The 19,838-nt window shown below is 41.4% G+C and overlaps 4 protein-coding genes across 7 annotated transcripts in view; 1 reads left to right on the forward strand and 3 right to left on the reverse strand.

Moving 5' to 3' along the window:
* LOC133393619 (uncharacterized) overlaps positions 1 to 19,838 on the reverse strand; it is an 81,645-nt gene that overhangs the window by 36,871 nt on the left and 24,936 nt on the right. The window lies entirely within an intron of this gene.
* The window catches only part of LOC133393612 (uncharacterized), a 159,473-nt gene that overhangs the window by 10,329 nt on the left and 129,306 nt on the right, over positions 1 to 19,838 (reverse strand). The gene's annotated exons all lie outside the window — the stretch shown is intronic.
* LOC133393614 (E3 SUMO-protein ligase ZBED1-like) lies at positions 7,467 to 9,932 on the reverse strand. The gene has a single exon (XM_061659269.1). The coding sequence runs from the start codon at positions 9,930 to 9,932 to the stop codon at positions 8,130 to 8,132; it is 1,803 nt and encodes a 600-aa protein (XP_061515253.1). The 3' UTR covers positions 7,467 to 8,129.
* LOC133393613 (E3 SUMO-protein ligase ZBED1-like) lies at positions 16,332 to 18,661 on the forward strand. 2 transcript variants are annotated; one of them, XM_061659267.1, is made up of 2 exons: positions 16,332 to 16,720; positions 16,793 to 18,661. In XM_061659267.1, the coding sequence occupies exon 2, from the start codon at positions 16,802 to 16,804 to the stop codon at positions 18,602 to 18,604; it is 1,803 nt and encodes a 600-aa protein (XP_061515251.1). In that variant the 5' UTR covers positions 16,332 to 16,720; positions 16,793 to 16,801; the 3' UTR covers positions 18,605 to 18,661. The 2 variants fall into 2 exon arrangements, with proteins under 2 accessions (XP_061515251.1, XP_061515252.1); XM_061659268.1 differs by having other exon boundaries at positions 16,332 to 16,424.

Below are 19,838 nucleotides of genomic sequence, written 5' to 3' on the forward strand. Positions count from 1 at the left end.
TCCGCCATCTCCTGTACGGTGTTGCCAAAACTGATGAGGATTTCGATTCGCCCTAACCTCGGTACCGGAAGCTGTCGAATCTTCCGGATGAGGCTCTGTACATTGATTTCTGGTCGCCCGAAGTGTCGCCGAAGCACATTCATAATATGCGGAAGATTGTAAGCGGTTAATCTGTATCCTACCATTTCGCGAGTCTTACCATGTAGAGCCTTCGACAAACGCTCTATATTCTCCTCGTCAGTGTACCCATACATAATCGTTGTACGTTCCAAATTAGACACGAAAGTTGCCTTCTCCTCCGGTCTTCCAGAAAAGGGGGGAAGATCCCTTAAATTGCCTTGACGAGCGTAGTGTTGGCTTTGATTAAAAGCTGGGATGGTGTGACCGTCCGAAAAGTCGTACCGGCCGCTGAACACATTTCGTCTAGGTGAGGTAGCGGTGAAACGGCTTGTACTGTGCATCGGTTACGCTGGGTGATGGTACGGCTGAGGTGGGCCCGTAGGGTGTCCCAAACAATCTGCCTAAACGCTCCGTCGCAGCCGTCCAACTTTGCAGTTTTTCGAAGTCACGTTCCACAGGATTTTCGGCCGTTTCTCCTAACAAATCTACACGCCTGCTTTGCATAACTTGCAAACTAAGCGGCGTCGGCTATCTTTAGCCTCTTGTAGAGAAGGCCCCGGGAATGTTGTACGATAGTCAGGTGAGGTCATTGCTTAGCACATACGCAAACCCCGATATCGTGTATGCGGATTGCATAAGATATGGCGTTTAACGATTGGAATATAAATTTAAATTTTCGTTGGCGGTTATTTGCTTGAAATGTTTCGATTTTAATTGAAATTTATACTTTCACTTTCATTTCTAGTGATTAGGATTATAATAAAAAAATTAAAAGAGAACAGCAAAGCCATTTTGCTCCAGCATCTATTATTTTTTCATAATCTCTTTACTTAAACTCTAGTGAAGTTTGACGCTGAGTTACTTTCCTGCGGCTGTAAGATTACTTTTTACGTAGGATGTATGCAGTAAGATGACTAAGTTTTAAGTTCTTTGAGCAGAAAGGAAAGATTAATTTTTATTTCGTTACTTTCCGATGCTTCCAGGAAAATTTTAATATATACCGCTATGAAACTGAAATTTAAAAGCCATATTGATAATATCATTAAGAAAATGGCGAAAAAATGCGGGATTATTTGTCGACTAAAAAAAGACTTAAGTGTTTTTGCAAAGATACAGCTTTACAAGTCTCTTATGGCTCCACATCTGGATTTTTGTCCGTCAATTCTTTTTATGGCTAATGCAGGACAAATGACAAGAATGCAAAAACTGCAAAACAGAGCAATGCGAGCTATTCTAGGATGCGGATGGTATACGTCGTCATTGATTATGCTGGATACCCTAAAATGGATGTCGGTGAAACAGCGGGTAATGTACCAAACAATGATTTTTGTTTATAAACTCCTGAACAGTCACTTGCCTCAATATCTTTGTGATCGGGTTGTTCGAGGATTAAATGCGCACGACTACAACACAAGAAGAGCAGCAGATCCGAGAGTTCCTAAGGTTGAGACAGTATCAGCAATGAACTCTTTGTTTTTCAAAGGCGTACAAACTTTTAATATGATGCCCAGAGTAGTTTGTAATGCAGAGACTATACCCCAATTTAAGAGAATGTGTGCAACTCACATCAAGGCCACTATTGTATGAAGTATGACTGTTGTGACAATAGTAAGGAAGTAGATTAATTTAGAAAAGACGAAATCCGCGAAAGCGTGAATGAAATATAAATTGATAAATAAATGTTTTAGTCACTTGTTGTGTAAACCTCACTTGTCATCACCAGCTTTGATGATGATGATGATTTTAGCTTTTTTTTTGTTTTTTGCTTTTATCTTTTTCTATATATCTTTTTAAAATGAAATTTAAAAAAGTTAAAATAAATAAACAAGTTAACACAAAAACAAAAATAAAGGAAAAGAATGAGTCGATATAGCATTGAGACACGCGCGCGAAAAATAGTATATATAATTTGATAACTTTCCTGGGGGTAGTGGTCTGGTCCAATGCAACCCGAAACGTGAATCGTCATAAATTGTACAGTAACGGAATAAGGAAAAAGTACGCTGTGAGATAGTTTTGAAAGTGGTTCTCTATCGCCATTAGTTGGTTGTAGGTTGAACCGGCTATACAAGAGAAACGAAAGCAGGTACCATGTATTGAGACCGACCATGACTGCTTCATAAAGAGGAGAAGAAAGAAGTTTTGTAGCCACCACGTTCTTGAAATACTTACTTGCCTTATGATTTGATTATTTGCATAATTACTAATTTACAACAACACAATTATCGATAATATACAATCGTTCCTCTCAATACTATATCGAGGTAAGAGGTGGGACTCATCATCATCATCATATAAAAATGTCACGGTAACATTTTTCTCGCTCAGCATTGCTCAGTTTAAATAAAAATAAAATTTTAATTTGGTTTTGATTTGATGAAACTGAATGATAAAAATTGAAAATTTGATGAAAATTGTGAAATTAATAAGATATTTACATTATCCTTTGTAACATCACCGCGAGCCGCATTATAGGCTCTCGAGGGCCGCATGTGGCCCGCCGGCCGTAGTTTGGAGACCCCTGACATAGCCTGATGGTCAGTAAATATCGCAAGATCCACCGATGTTGCATCAACAAGTAAACAAAAAGGAAAACCACTGCACTTGTTAGCACCATGTCTGGTCACAACCCATTATGGTGTCAGGATCAGTTTCAGTTCTGATATATATTTTTTTAATCAGTTCCAGGGCCACTATGGGTTAGTGATCAGTTCCAGAAACGATATAAAAAGCTTCCAGGATAAATATTGGGTCAGGATCATTTCCAGGACCGATTTGTATTCAGTGTAAGTTTATGGAATGGGTTCGGGATCAACTAATCGACTTTGGTAGTACGATCGGTATGTGTATTTTGTATTTATTAGGCACATGGGAAATGCGTTTTTTAAAATGTGCACACCCTAAAATATTTGGTAAAAGTAAGGCTCAGCCCTCTACGTTACATTGCAGAAGCGTTACATCCCTTAAAATATTCCCAAGCAGCATTTGTATTTCAGCTTTTGTCATCCAGGCGACCGACCAGTGTCCATTATTTGAACAAAAAATATTTTAAATTGCGATAAAAAAGTTAATTGCTTTAAGATGAATCGATTTCTACGAGATTAAATTTTTAAATAACAAGTAAATCAAAAGTTCAAGATTTTTCATTGTTGCATTATGATTTATGAAAAATAGTCTGACAGAAGGAAGTTCATGAACATCCCAAAAGCTTTCAAATGGAGTAAAATTTCCTATGATTAGAAAATATAAAATATTAAAAATATTTATAAATAAATTGTATATATGAAATATAATTATTACCTATTCAATCTATTGTTCCGGCCATTTTGAATAACCATTACTTTAGGTGCGAGGGCTCTTTTTTAAAGTTAGGTTAATGAAGTTAATAAATATTTGTTTATATTTCATTATCCTGCTTTATCAATAGCTGGGAAAATAAATAAATAATCATTTTTATAAGTAACCCTTTCTTATTTATAATATTTTTATTAATTATAATACTTGAAGTTGTTACAACTCTGATTGCTGTTAAAAATGATGGCCTAATAGTAATACTATAATTTATTTATACTCATGAAGTATCAATGAGTTTTATCTTTATTAGCGATTGCCGTTCTTTTATATGATTGTTCAAAAATTGTTGCTTTTCTAATAATCATGTAAAAATAAGCAATAATATGACATGATAATCTATTAATTTGCTCATCCACGGCGGTTAAAACAGGCGTGCAAAAATGCTGCTTGGGTTTGTGATAAACAGGCGTTACGCGTAACGCTAGCGTAACGTAGAGGGCTGAGCCTTACTTTTACCTGCAGCTGATTGCTTTTGAGTGAGCAACTCACCAGTATATACGTATCGCACAGCTACACCTAGTGAAATTTAATTGAAGACACTTGTTTTTTAGACAAATAAGCAGCTCAAAAACGTAACCCATCCATAGAAAGTTATGTTGATTACGCAAAATTATCCACACACATATATTTTTAACGGGAAAAAATATAAAATATGTGCAGAGCACTAATGATTACCATAAAATTAATTTCAACCCGCAAAGTTCATTTCATTTCAAACAATCAATCATTTAGTTCAAGTGTACCTAATTGAATTACGTGTGCTGTATCTGAAAGCGTCATTTGAGCAAGGTGGATAAATAGACAACAGGCAAGTTTATGTATCTGATTTTGGTCGCCATCATGAACGGGGATACCTATGGAGACTGCTAAGCTTTTTATAAATCTGTGGTTCCCTAATTGTCAAATCCAGATTTGTCAAAGTACGCGGGATCAACCTGCAGTCATTTATGGACCTAGGAATTTAAGCAAAATTCAGATTATTTCAAAACAATACAACTGGAAACGTGCATGAAAAATTTAGTTTGGATGTTTCAGAATACATAAAGCTATAAAATCACTGCAAGCTTCCCCAGCTTTTGTGTTTATTGCGTAAGTTAAACTGTTGTTTTGTCTTCATAAAACGTGGTAAAAGTAACATTTTTATGTGTTTGCAGAACTTCAACAAAGTAAACTTCCTGGATTCCAAAATTAGTTTTTTTATGTTCGACAAAACATGAGTAAAAAAAATCATCTAACGACAAACGCAGATCGAGAGCGAGTGTGCTCCTTGCACAATAGCGGAAAACTACCAAAAGAAATAGGAGAATTGTTAGGAATACAGCGTACAGTATCGGACATTAAGATAGGACCCTGATTTTTGGAACGCACCGAGCACTTGTTTTACCACGTTACTTGTGTTTGTGTGTGTATGTGTGTGTGTGTATGTGTTTGTGTGTGTGTGTGTGTGTGTGTGTATGTGTGTGTGTGTATGTGTGTGTGTGTGTGTGTGTGTGTGTGTGTGTGTGTGTGTGTGTGTGTGTGTGTGTGTGTGTGTGTGTGTGTGTGTGTGTGTGTGTGTGTGTGTGTGTGTGTGTGTGTGTGTGTGTGTGTGTGTGTGTGTGTGTGAGTGTGTGTAGTAGAAAGAGAGTGTGCTTTTTAATGTGTATTTGCAAGTGCGCGGGTTTGTGTCTGAAAAACGTAGCTTGCCATTATGTCATATTGCGTTGAAAGTATTCTGATAATGTGTGTTATCATGTGAAACAGCGTGCGTTTGCACTTGGACAAAAATTAAAGTTTGCATCGACAGTAGCTCTTGTTCCTCGGACGACAACGCAGGTGTGCTGATTGATGAATGTGCATGCGCAGCGATGCAAAATGGACACGCGCACAATAGCAATGAACTCGGCATTCCCTCACAGGTGTTTCTCCAGTGCACGCCATTGAAAGGCCTACGTGCATCTCTGCGTTGAACGTTGTGTGCGCATGGAAAACTTGGTGCGTGCATTGAGCTGGTGCGCAGTTGTTCTTTTCAATGGGCGTTTTGTTTCATGAGCACGGCAGTATTCTGTTCTCGATTTAAATGGGTAGACGCTCACTCGCTTACTCATTGATAGTTTTTATCCATGCGATTTTTTCGCTGCTCGAAAACGATGTAATTCATTGCGCATAGAAGCAGAACGCAGGCAATGCACGGGATCAGCCGTGTCCATGTTTTTACACAACCGAAACGCGCTTAGACAACCGAAACGCGCTTGGACAACCGAAACGCGCAAGTCAACCGCACGTCTTCAGAAGACCACGGCGAAAGAAGACCGTAAAATTGTCAATATATCAAAAAAACACTGATCGCGAGGGCGGAGGTCCTGCTTATTACATCAAAAACCTAACCCAAAACACAAAAAAAACTACTAACAAAACCATCCGAAACGACCTACTTGTGAAACAAACACACACACCAAAACACATTCAAACATACATATACACACACACATGCACACACACATGTACACACACACATACACACACATGCACACACACTCAAACACAAACACACAAACCACACATAAACCTGTCCCAACGGGTGCATCCTGCGTTGAAAACACTAGGGTCCTATCATTCTGTCCGATACTGTACCTTCAACAACTGCAAGCGCGAGCCAAACACTGCGGCGGGCAATCGGTGTCACTGTAAGAAAACCAGCTTGTGATCATCAAGAAAGACAACATGCATCATACCTCGTGGCCGATGGGCCGCATCGTTGCAGTTCACCCAGGCAAGGACGGAGTCGTTCGCGTGGTTACACTGCGCACAGCTGCCGGAAAACAAATCGTCTGCGCAGCTAATCGTTTGGCACTTCTACCAAACCCCGACGTACTCAGCAACTTGGAAAAGAAAGGAGACACTGGTACTGAGTAGCGTAAAGCCGTGAACTACACTACATTGTTTTTTGCACACACCACAGCTTTATTCCGCACTTGTTTATGTTTGACACTTGTCAGTGATAGCAGGACAGGATACGTACATACACACAAACACACACACGTACATACGGAACGGAAGCTAGAATCAACTAGAGATGGGTTCGCCGGATCGCACCCACGGTTCCGCTCCGATTCCGGCAAGTATGATTCCGATTCCGACTCCAGAGAAACGGAATCGCTAGTTCCACTGGAATCGTCCGGAATCGCCCGGAATCGCCCGGAATCGCCCGGAATCGCCCGGAATCGTCCGGCATCGTCCGGAATCGCCCGGAATCGCCCGGAATCGTCCGGAATCGACCGGAATCGACCGGAATCGCCCGGAATCGCCCGGAATCGACCGGAATCGCCCGGAATCGTCCGGCATCGTCCGGAATCGCCCGGAATCGCCCGGAATCGTCCGGAATCGACCGGAATCGCCCGGAATCGACCGGAGTTGCCCGGAATCGCCCGGAATCGTCCGGAATCGTCCGGAATCGATCGGAATAGCCCGGAATCGACCGTAATCGTCCGGAATCGTCCGGAATCGTCCGGAATCGTCGGAATCGCCCGGAATCGACCGGAATCGCCCGGAATCGACCGGAGTTGCCCGGAATCGCCCGGAATCGTCCGGAATCGTCCGGAATCGATCGGAATAGCCCGGAATCGACCGTAATCGTCCGGAATCGTCCGGAATCGTCCGGAATCGTCGGAATAGTCGGAATTCCATTTCATTTCATGTCATTTATTCAGTGCATAACCTAATACAAATAGATACAAACAGTAACACAATAAGCTAGATTGCATGTCGAACGATATTGAGGAACTCAGTGCGCGACATTCCTGGCTCAAATGTACGACAGCCAGCATTGACAGATGCGCGGCGGCCGAAACGTGAACAGTCGCAATCGACCGGAATCGACTGAAATCGCCCGGAATCGACCGGAATCATCTAGAATCGTTGGAATCGTTCGGAATCGACCGGAATCAACCGGAATCGTGAGGAATCGTAGTCAACCAATAGTAGTAAATGTTAGAAGCCACATTTAATACGTATTTTACTTTTTCCGTCATTGCTTTGCATGCACCTCCGGCTAGTATGGCTTCCCAAAAATGTTTGGAGTGTTCATGAAACCTCTTAGTATACTGGCAACAAAAGAGCTTACCCGGAACCCGGAACAAAAGAGGTAAGGAATCGAACCTATAAAGGCCATGTTATTAAAGTCGTACGACTTGATAACTGTGTTCATAATTAGAGACGTGCGTAGCTTTAGAAATCAAAATAGTACAAATGTAAGAATCTTATTAGTTGTTGATTAACACTAGGTTTACGGTACCAGTCAATTTGACGGAATTTTAACTTTGCAGTGAAATACGAACAATACCTTTTGTTTAATTTCGTTTTCTTTTCTTTTCGTAAACTCATCATAACATACTATAAGTTTCTAACTTAAAACTATATTTACATTATATATTAGACGTTTCAAGTCATTCATACGTTCACTGCTAATTCATGATGCTATAATCACCTATAAATTAATTTACAAAATTTGGTTCAAAAGTTATTCACATTTTCTTATCTATTATAAAATTCTATACTTCAAGCAATACGGTCTTTTCGGACCGTTGCTCCTGAATAAAAATTAAAAATCTATAGTAACTTAAACACTCATTTAGATTATTGGAGCCTCTATTTTTTGCAAATCGAATGCTGATTCATTACAGTTGTAGGTTTTTGAAATTATGTTGGACAAAAATCATTTCTTTTAATTTTTTTGACGTCAACCTATTTCTTTTCTCCGTTAAGATGTAACCTGCTTTTGAAAATATGCGTTCACAAGGAACAGAAGACGCAGGAATACTGAGATATTTTTTAGCAAGCGTTGATAATATAGGATATACTACTTCTCTTTCCTTCCACCAGATAAATGGATCGCATTTTACCTGTAGATTTTGTTCAGACAAATAGCGATCCAGTTCAATCGCGGCAAGAATTCTAGAAGGACTGATTGAATGTTCTGTATTGCGAACTTTTTTTAATGGTTGCCAAATATCCTCATCACTATCGCTACCGTTATCGCTTTCCTCGAGTCTATCAATGCTATTAGTGTTATAATGTGGAAGCATCTTTTGAATTATTTTTTCGTATGTGTCTTGGTATTGCGCATTGTTTCCCAAAAATCCTACTTTTTTAAATCTTGGGTCTAGGAAAATCCCGCATGACACAATTTCTAAATTATTTGTTGCCTCAAACCTGTCTTCAAGTCCAACTATTAGTACGTCTACTAGTTCAGCTACCTTTTCATGAAAGATTTCTTTCTCTCTTTTTTCCTTCATTTTTTGCAATAAGGACCTAGTTAAAAACCCCATTATTGAAATTGTCACTGTTTTTTCCGCCATAATTTCGACGGTAACTGTGTTAAAAAGCTTCAAGATTTTGGTAGCCTGTTCTATGATGCACCAATCGTCTTCATCTAGCTTGGATTTGATTTTCAGTGTGGCAATACACGATGCTAGTGGGATCCTATTTTGTTTAATACGATCTAACATGTCGTACGTGGAATTCCATCGAGTGGGACAATCTTGTTTTAGTTTTAGTTCAGGGTGATTTAAACTCGTTTGCATTTCAGAAAGCTTATTGGCAGCTTTTGAGCTTTTTTTGAAGTGCATGACTACATTTTTAACTTTCTCTAATGTAGACGAAATCTTAGGAAGTGCATCTTTAACTACTAAATTTAAGGTATGGGCACCACACGGGAGATGAGAAATATTTAAAAGTGTTGCAGCTGATAGCATATTGCTAGCGTTATCTGTAACCAAAGTGACTAATTTGCTGGTAATATTAAAGGAGTCAGTTATATTCGTGATCAAATCAGCTACATTCTTCCCGGTGTGACTTTTGCAAAACTCAGAGCAATCTAATAACTGTGAACACAGTTCGTATTTACTGTTAATATAATGTGCTGTAACTGCACAAAAACTATCATTATTGATACTTGTCCAACAATCAGCAGTTAAAGAAATTGTTGATGCTGTGAGTAAGTTGGTTTGCACGACTTTGAGCGTATCGTTATAAAGCGCTGGTAACGCACCGTTTGAAATACTCTTTCTTGTAGGTAGAACGTATTTAGGGTTTAAAGCCTTAACAAAACGCGCAAAATACTCGTTTTCTACTACAGAAAACGGTTGATACTCTTTACATATCATTAAAAGCAATAGAGTATCAATTTTTTTCTTCGATTCTGCGCTCATAGCCTTATTGGATGGGAAATAATTGGCCAGCGGGCTGCTCACGTTTCTTTCTGCTGAGGTACATTCCAACGGTGAATCTAATTCAGAATCAGTTGTCGATGGAGGGTTATTTCTATGCAACGGAACAGTAGGATGTTTACGACTGAGATGCCGTTTCAAGTTAGATGTTGAGCCCTTAGTGTACGACACTACCTGTTGGCAGTAACGACATTTACCTCCACCTTCAGATTTCACGTAATGCAGCCATACATCGCTGGTTGGGAGTGCCATAGTGCGAAACTGGAAAACACACAATTCAAATGTATTTCTAGTTTACTAATACTTCTAAAACAGCGATCAATTTTTCCTTACCTATTACTCTATACCCTAGAAATGGTCAGAACGTCACCGCAAAAATTCAGCAATCACCGGTGCGCTAAAGGATCGTTCTTACAAACTTCACAGCACTTGTACTTGTACAGCTGAAACGCGATCACTTTCAGCAATTCAAATGGTGAGAACGTTACCGCAAAAGTTCTTACACACGCTCTAGGCTTTTGTACTTGTAGCTTCACATTGGTTGTTTACTGATCGACGGTGCACCAAAAGATGTTTCTAACACAGCTTACAACACTGACTTGCAATTATTTGTGAGAAAAAAAACTTACTGGCACTGGATAACTAAGCGGTATTAACTGACCCTGTTCACGCTGTTGTGTGCTGGTGCGATCTCCTGTACTGTTTTGGTCCTTCTGACCTATTCAGCGATCTTCTGGCTCTTTAAATATTAAAAATTCTTAACGGTCAAATCGATCGCACACTACGAAAGAAGTTGGCACAGGACAGCAAAAGCTAGTCACACCCTGTGCGGGTGTAACAGTGATCGGCTTTATCAATGGAATTGAACACACACTGTCGCTTCATTGGCGAAGTGTGCAAAACTTAACGGTCAAATCGATCGCACACTACGAAAGAAGTTGGCACAGGACAGCAAAAGCTAGTCACACCCTGTGCGGGTGTAACAGTGATCGGCTTTATCAATGGAATTGAACACACACTGTCGCTTCATTGGCGAAGTGTGCAAAATTTAACGGCCAAATCGATCGCACACTACGAAAGAAGTTGGTACAGGACAGCAAAAGCTAGTCACACCCTGTGCGGGTGTAACAGTGATCGGCTTTATCAATGGAATTGAACACACACTGTCGCTTCATTGGCGAAGTGTGCAAAACTTAACGGCCAAATCGATCGCACACTACGAAAGAAGTTGGCACAGGACAGCAAAAGCTAGCCACACCGTGCGCGGGTGCAACAGTGATCGGCTTTATCAATGGAATTGAACACACACTGTCGCTTCATTGGCGAAGTGTGCAAAACTTAACGGCCAAATCGATCGCACACTACGAAAGAAGTTGGCACAGGACAGCAAAAGCTAGCCACACCGTGCGCGGGTGCAACAGTGATCGGCTTTATCAATGGAATTGAACACACACTGTCGCTTCATTGGCGAAGTGTGCAAAACTTAACGGCCAAATCGATCGCACACTACGAAAGAAGTTGGCACAGGACAGCAAAAGCTAGCCACACCGTGCGCGGGTGCAACAGTGATCGGCTTTATCACGAAACCATAAACGAACGAAATCTGGTGAACGTAGGATCGGCGATCCCTTACGAGCTACTCGAGAAATACGGCAAACTATAAATACCTTGAGGGGACAATCGACCCGCAGGATTCGAGATTCTGGTAGCTTTAACTAACTAAATTAAAAGCATAAGAAATGTGCTTGCCGAAACAACCCGAACAAAAAGTTGAAGTTCTCACAGAAGAAGAACTTTTAGTTGAAATCAGGCATCTCAACATATTTTTAGATAGCTGGCAAGGCTAAGCTAATAATAAAAATAAATAAAAACAAACTCGATGTATTAGAAAAATAAAACAAATGTGTTTCTCTATAACTTAAACGAAAGAAATTATTTTTTCTACTTCGAAAGTTTACCTTCGGAATCGATTCTTGAACGAAACCTCAACAGATAAAAAGAGCGTGCTTGGTGTCAACCAATTTTGCTTGCTAATTTCTCCGGCTACGAACCGTTGTGATAAGATCGGTTTCGGAGCCTTTTAATGTCTTATGTGCATGAAGTTTGCGTGAGGCATCTCTTGTAACGGATTTTCGCTTTACCCAACTCGTGCGTAACGTTCAATACATTTGATCCAACGCTTTGGGCCAACGATGATGAAATGATATTGTTTTGAGCTGTGGGCATGTATCGCAGCGTTCTGCGCTTCCAACTAAGGTAAAAATATTGCACATGTTAAAAAGGCAAATGTTTTCTGCTTCTGATAAATAAAATAAATATGCTTCTGATAGGTCTGGTAGTAATAGTAAATCTGATAGTAAACATAACCTCCTGAGGGAAAATTGGGGTATATTGGGTTGACAACACCAATTGGAAGGGGCCCCTCAATCTACGGGATCATCAACGGGGCCCCCAAATGGCCGAGGCAATGGAGATTGTTCTTCGTATTATGGCTGTGTATGGCTGTATGTAGATGCAGCTGTAACGGTTTTTGGTCTTGTTGTATTCGCAAAAAATAAATAGTCGATAAAAACCATATTGAGTATTTTTATACCCTTCCCCCCTTCCTTCTAACCTGAAACCTTTCCCATTTCCCCTTCTCTTCGGTCCAGGGCCAAGAATGAAAATTTTATTTTTTGCATTAAAAGACACACACACAATCCACTATCCTAGGCCAGGAATGTGAATACCATTTTTCGTGTGAAACAGCTGTCTGCTTTCGGCACACAATCGCAAAGCGGTAGCAGGGGCCCCGTATACAAGAACAGGACGGTTCATCCCAGCCAAGAGCGCACACAATGACATCGATTTAACCATTTCTCGAATGAAACCTCAACCCACTGAAACACCGTTGACCAAACGACCTTCCTAGGCTTTTTAAATCGACGCGAGCTTGGTGTCAATTTTTCCTGCTAATTTCTCCGGCTACGAGCCGGTGTATTGAAATTCTGTGTAGGGGCCTTTAAATTTTTGTCTGTGTATGATGTGTGCTTGTGGCTGTTGTAACGGGTTTTCATTGTGGTTAAACGCAGCGTTCTGTTCTGTGTTCTGTGCATTGGATTTTAGCAGCAAGTGTCTCCGCGTTTTTTTTTTGGTGAGCTCGTTCACCGACCATCCACACCAAGACACCAAATGGACGGGGCCCCTTATTGACGGGGCCCCTTACCGACGGGGCCTCCTTACCGACGGGGGCCCTTACCGACGGGGGCCCTTTATCGAAGAGTCCACATAATCGTTGGGGCCCCGTAAACCACCTTTGAGTTTTGGCTTCAATATAGCTGTATCGGTTTTTTATCTTGTCTCCACGCAAAAAGTTGTATGTCAATAGTGATAAAACATCATTTTAATATTAACATGGCCCAGTTCCTTTTTGGACGTATGTATACCACCCCTTCCCGATTTCCCCTATTTGTCAGTTGACCACAAAAGATGAGCAGGGCCCCGCGTGAAAATTTAAGGTTTTGGGTTAAAAGCAGGCACGCTCCTCGATCTCAGGCTTGAGATGTGAATACCATTTTTCGCGTGAAAGCTGTCTGTTTTCGGCACACATCTGCAAAACAAGTATAGGGGCCCCCAGCAAGCACAGGCACGTTTCATCCAAGCCAAATTGAAAAGCGCACACATCGATATCGATGGAATCGTTTCTCGAATGAAACCTCTACCCACTGGAGCACCGTTGCTTGCTTGGTGTTAGTCAATTTTTCCTGCTAATTTTACCGGCTACGAGCGGGTGTATTGATATTGTGTTTCGGGGCCTATAAATTTTGGTTTGGGTGTGTTGTATGCTTGTGTTGTGTAACGGGTTTTCGGTGGTAGTTAAGCACAGCGTTCTGTGCATTCCATTTTAGCAGCAATCCAAGCGACAAATTCAACGTACTTTCTCACTCTCTCAAGTTTACCGATCTATTAGGTAGAACGAGAAAGCATGTCGATTTTGTTAGTTGGGAGTTGCTCTGCGTGGTTTTGGGTTTAGGTGTCTCGTGCACAGGCCACCCACACCAGCAAAGATTGACGGTTTCTCGCTCTGCCCAATACTTTGCGCCAACGATGATGAGGTATTGATTTGAGCTGTGCGCGCGTGTTGCAGCGTTCTTCGCTTGCGACTTTGATGCCAGTACTGGCAGATTTCTTAGAACATTAAATGTGCTGCTTTGAGTAGTATGGGGCCCCGGTTTTCTGCAGTACGGGGCCCTCGACAAAATACAGTGAGTAAAGCGATGGGAAAAAATGAATAAATAAAAAAAGTTTTTTTTAAACTAGATTATAGAAGTCCCATCCGGAGGGGGGGGGGGAATAGATACGAAGTCGAACATCCACAATGACGAGGGCCCCTAGATCGCCGGGGCCACTGGCGGCCGCCCAGTCCGCCCACCGTTTAATGCGCCACTGGGCTGTTCGACTACAGCCAGGGCGATGTTTAATCTCACCCTACTGGACACTGTGCTGCAGCCAGGGTGATCCAGAGGGGACGAGGTAGCTTGCCGTCCCGGATGCAGTCGAACAGGCGTCGCCAATTGCGCCTCGGCTACAGCCACAGCTTAAATAGAGGGCGATGAGCCATGCCGCCCTGGCTGCAGCCCCGTTGCAACGGGACACACATTTTTTTCCAGTCAAAGCATCGTAGGAGGGCGAGGAACCATGTCGCCCGAGTTTTTCATCTCTGCCGCCCGTCATTGTAGAAATACATCGCTGCTGCCCTGGGGCAAGCATCATCGCGGCATCATCATCATCGGCAAGCATCATCGCGGGATCATCATCGTCATCATCATTGCAATCATCATCGTCGTCACCTCATCGCCGCCGTCCCAGGGAGCGGCACAGCAGCAGCATCACCGCTGCGTTATCGCCATCGCGGTGAGGGCCGAGTGTAGCAGCAACCGCTGCTCAGCGCGACAACATCGGAGTTCAAACATCTTGGCAGCATCGGCCGGAAGGGTGTCACCACGCCGGTATTCCCTTAGTGGAATACCCCCGCGTCGGTTCGACCCCTTCGGTATTAAAAGGGGAAGATGTTGTGGGCAGCCGTGCCGACCCCTGGACTTGTCGTGGCAGTTGCGCTGCCACCGGTCAACCTCCAGGAGGACGACAGTGTGTCACGCGCAAGGCTTAGTGTGCGCCGAGCGCACGATGAGAGTGAGTGCGAGCCGATCGAGCAGGAGCTCTCGGCAGGGGCGCTTGGTGCGGCTGGTGCGCGGCCACCGCAATTGTATCATTTTAAAGTGTTCAAATTGTTTCATTATTTATATTATGTACATTTTAAGTGTTTGAATAAAAGCAAAAGTACCAAACACAACGGTTAATTAATTCTAATATTCTATTTCTTTCAATTTAGTCATGTAAAAATGAATAATGTATTTTTTAAATTTTGGTTTCAACGTAAACTTTCGAAGTAGAAAAAATAATTTCTTTCGTTTAAGTTATAGAGAAACACATTTGTTTTATTTTTCTAAAACATCGAGTTTGTTTTTATTTATTTTTATTATTAGCTTAGCCTTGCCAGCTATCTAAAAATATGTTGAGATGCCTGATTTCAACTAAAAGTTCTTCTTCTGTGAGAACTTCAACTTTTTGTTCGGGTTGTTTCGGCAAGCACATTTCTTATGCTTTTAATTTAGTTAGTTAAAGCTACCAGAATCTCGAAACCTGCGGGTCGATTGTCCCCTCAAGGTATTTATAGTTTGCCGTATTTCTCGAGTAGCTCGTAAGGGATCGCCGATCCTACGTTCACCAGATTTCGTTCGTTTATGGTTTCGTGATAAAGCCGATCACTGTTGCACCCGCGCACGGTGTGGCTAGCTTTTGCTGTTCTGTGCCAACTTCTTTCGTAGTGTGCGATCGATTTGGCCGTTAAGTTTTGCACACTTCGCCAATGAAGCGACAGTGTGTGTTCAATTCCATTGATAAAGCCGATCACTGTTGCACCCGCGCACGGTGTGGCTAGCTTTTGCTGTCCTGTGCCAACTTCTTTCGTAGTGTGCGATCGATTTGGCCGTTAAGTTTTGCACACTTCGCCAATGAAGCGACAGTGTGTGTTCAATTCCATTGATAAAGCCGATCACTGTTGCACCCGCGCACGGTGTGGCTAGCTTTTGCTGTCCTGTGCCAACTTCTTTCGTAGTGTGCGATCGATTTGGCCGTTAAGTTTTGCACACTTCGCCAATGAAGCGACAGTGTGTGTTCAATTCCATTGATAAAGCCGATCACTGTTACACCCGCACAGGGTGTGACTAGCTTTTGCTGTCCTGTACCAACTTCTTTCGTAGTGTGCGATCGATTTGGCCGTTAAATTTTGCACACTTCGCCAATGAAGCGACAGTGTGTGTTCAATTCCATTGATAAAGCCGATCACTGTTACACCCGCACAGGGTGTGACTAGCTTTTGCTGTCCTGTGCCAACTTCTTTCGTAGTGTGCGATCGATTTGGCCGTTAAATTTTGCACACTTCGCCAATGAAGCGACAGTGTGTGTTCAATTCCATTGATAAAGCCGATCACTGTTACACCCGCACAGGGTGTGACTAGCTTTTGCTGTCCTGTGCCAACTTCTTTCGTAGTGTGCGATCGATTTGACCGTTAAGAATTTTTAATATTTCAAGAGCCAGAAGATCGCTGAATAGGTCAGAAGGACCAAAACAGTACAAGAGATCGCACCAGCACACAACAGCGTGAACAGGGTCAGTTAATACCGCTTAGTTATCCAGTGCCAGTAAGTTTTTTTTCTCACAAATAATTGCAAGTCAGTGTTGTAAGCTGTGTTAGAAACATCTTTTGGTGCACCGTCGATCAGTAAACAACCAATGTGAAGCTACAAGTACAAAAGCCTAGAGCGTGTGTAAGAACTTTTGCGGTAACGTTCTCACCATTTGAATTGCTGAAAGTGATCGCGTTTCAGCTGTACAAGTACAAGTGCTGTGAAGTTTGTAAGAACGATCCTTTAGCGCACCGGTGATTGCTGAATTTTTGCGGTGACGTTCTGACCATTTCTAGGGTATAGAGTAATAGGTAAGGAAAAATTGATCGCTGTTTTAGAAGTATTAGTAAACTAGAAATACATTTGAATTGTGTGTTTTCCAGTTTCGCACTATGGCACTCCCAACCAGCGATGTATGGCTGCATTACGTGAAATCTGAAGGTGGAGGTAAATGTCGTTACTGCCAACAGGTAGTGTCGTACACTAAGGGCTCAACATCTAACTTGAAACGGCATCTCAGTCGTAAACATCCTACTGTTCCGTTGCATAGAAATAACCCTCCATCGACAACTGATTCTGAATTAGATTCACCGTTGGAATGTACCTCAGCAGAAAGAAACGTGAGCAGCCCGCTGGCCAATTATTTCCCATCCAATAAGGCTATGAGCGCAGAATCGAAGAAAAAAATTGATACTCTATTGCTTTTAATGATATGTAAAGAGTATCAACCGTTTTCTGTAGTAGAAAACGAGTATTTTGCGCGTTTTGTTAAGGCTTTAAACCCTAAATACGTTCTACCTACAAGAAAGAGTATTTCAAACGGTGCGTTACCAGCGCTTTATAACGATACGCTCAAAGTCGTGCAAACCAACTTACTCACAGCATCAACAATTTCTTTAACTGCTGATTGTTGGACAAGTATCAATAATGATAGTTTTTGTGCAGTTACAGCACATTATATTAACAGTAAATACGAACTGTGTTCACAGTTATTAGATTGCTCTGAGTTTTGCAAAAGTCACACCGGGAAGAATGTAGCTGATTTGATCACGAATATAACTGACTCCTTTAATATTACCAGCAAATTAGTCACTTTGGTTACAGATAACGCTAGCAATATGCTATCAGCTGCAACACTTTTAAATATTTCTCATCTCCCGTGTGGTGCCCATACCTTAAATTTAGTAGTTAAAGATGCACTTCCTAAGATTTCGTCTACATTAGAGAAAGTTAAAAATGTAGTCATGCACTTCAAAAAAAGCTCAAAAGCTGCCAATAAGCTTTCTGAAATGCAAACGAGTTTAAATCACCCTGAACTAAAACTAAAACAAGATTGTCCCACTCGATGGAATTCCACGTACGACATGTTAGATCGTATTAAACAAAATAGGATCCCACTAGCATCGTGTATTGCCACACTGAAAATCAAATCCAAGCTAGATGAAGACGATTGGTGCATCATAGAACAGGCTACCAAAATCTTGAAGCTTTTTAACACAGTTACCGTCGAAATTATGGCAGAAAAAACAGTGACAATTTCAATAATGGGGTTTTTAACTAGGTCCTTATTGCAAAAAATGAAGGAAAAAAGAGAGAAAGAAATCTTTCATGAAAAGGTAGCTGAACTAGTAGACGTACTAATAGTTGGACTTGAAGACAGGTTTGAGGCAACAAATAATTTAGAAATTGTGTCATGCGGGATTTTCCTAGACCCAAGATTTAAAAAAGTAGGATTTTTGGGAAACAATGCGCAATACCAAGACACATACGAAAAAATAATTCAAAAGATGCTTCCACATTATAACACTAATAGCATTGATAGACTCGAGGAAAGCGATAACGGTAGCGATAGTGATGAGGATATTTGGCAACCATTAAAAAAAGTTCGCAATACAGAACATTCAATCAGTCCTTCTAGAATTCTTGCCGCGATTGAACTGGATCGCTATTTGTCTGAACAAAATCTACAGGTAAAATGCGATCCATTTATCTGGTGGAAGGAAAGAGAAGTAGTATATCCTATATTATCAACGCTTGCTAAAAAATATCTCAGTATTCCTGCGTCTTCTGTTCCTTGTGAACGCATATTTTCAAAAGCAGGTTACATCTTAACGGAGAAAAGAAATAGGTTGACGTCAAAAAAATTAAAAGAAATGATTTTTGTCCAACATAATTTCAAAAACCTACAACTGTAATGAATCAGCATTCGATTTGCAAAAAATAGAGGCTCCAATAATCTAAATGAGTGTTTAAGTTACTATAGATTTTTATTCAGGAGCAACGGTCCGAAAAGACCGTATTGCTTGAAGTATAGAATTTTATAATAGATAAGAAAATGTGAATAACTTTTGAACCAAATTTTGTAAATTAATTTATAGGTGATTATAGCATCATGAATTAGCAGTGAACGTATGAATGACTTGAAACGTCTAATATATAATGTAAATATAGTTTTAAGTTAGAAACTTATAGTATGTTATGATGAGTTTACGAAAAGAAAAGAAAACGAAATTAAACAAAAGGTATTGTTCGTATTTCACTGCAAAGTTAAAATTCCGTCAAATTGACTGGTACCGTAAACCTAGTGTTAATCAACAACTAATAAGATTCTTACATTTGTACTATTTTGATTTCTAAAGCTACGCACGTCTCTAATTATGAACACAGTTATCAAGTCGTACGACTTTAATAACATGGCCTTTATAGGTTCGATTCCTTACCTCTTTTGTTCCGGGTTCCGGGTAAGCTCTTTTGTTGCCAGTATACTAAGAGGTTTCATGAACACTCCAAACATTTTTGGGAAGCCATACTAGCCGGAGGTGCATGCAAAGCAATGACGGAAAAAGTAAAATACGTATTAAATGTGGCTTCTAACATTTACTACTATTGGTTGACTACGATTCCTCACGATTCCGGTTGATTCCGGTCGATTCCGAACGATTCCAACGATTCTAGATGATTCCGGTCGATTCCGGGCGATTTCAGTCGATTCCGGTCGATTGCGACTGTTCACGTTCCGGCCGCCGCGCATCTGTCAATGCTGGCTGTCGTACATTTGAGCCAGGAATGTCGCGCACTGAGTTCCTCAATATCGTTCGACATGCAATCTAGCTTATTGTGTTACTGTTTGTATCTATTTGTATTAGGTTATGCACTGAATAAATGACATGAAATGAAATGGAATTCCGACTATTCCGACGATTCCGGACGATTCCGGACGATTCCGGACGATTACGGTCGATTCCGGGCTATTCCGATCGATTCCGGACGATTCCGGACGATTCCGGGCGATTCCGGGCAACTCCGGTCGATTCCGGGCGATTCCGGTCGATTCCGGGCGATTCCGACGATTCCGGACGATTCCGGACGATTCCGGACGATTACGGTCGATTCCGGGCTATTCCGATCGATTCCGGACGATTCCGGACG

The sequence above is a fragment of the Anopheles gambiae genome, chromosome 3 (assembly GCF_943734735.2).
Source record: "Anopheles gambiae chromosome 3, idAnoGambNW_F1_1, whole genome shotgun sequence".
Lineage (NCBI taxonomy): Eukaryota > Metazoa > Arthropoda > Insecta > Diptera > Culicidae > Anopheles > Anopheles gambiae.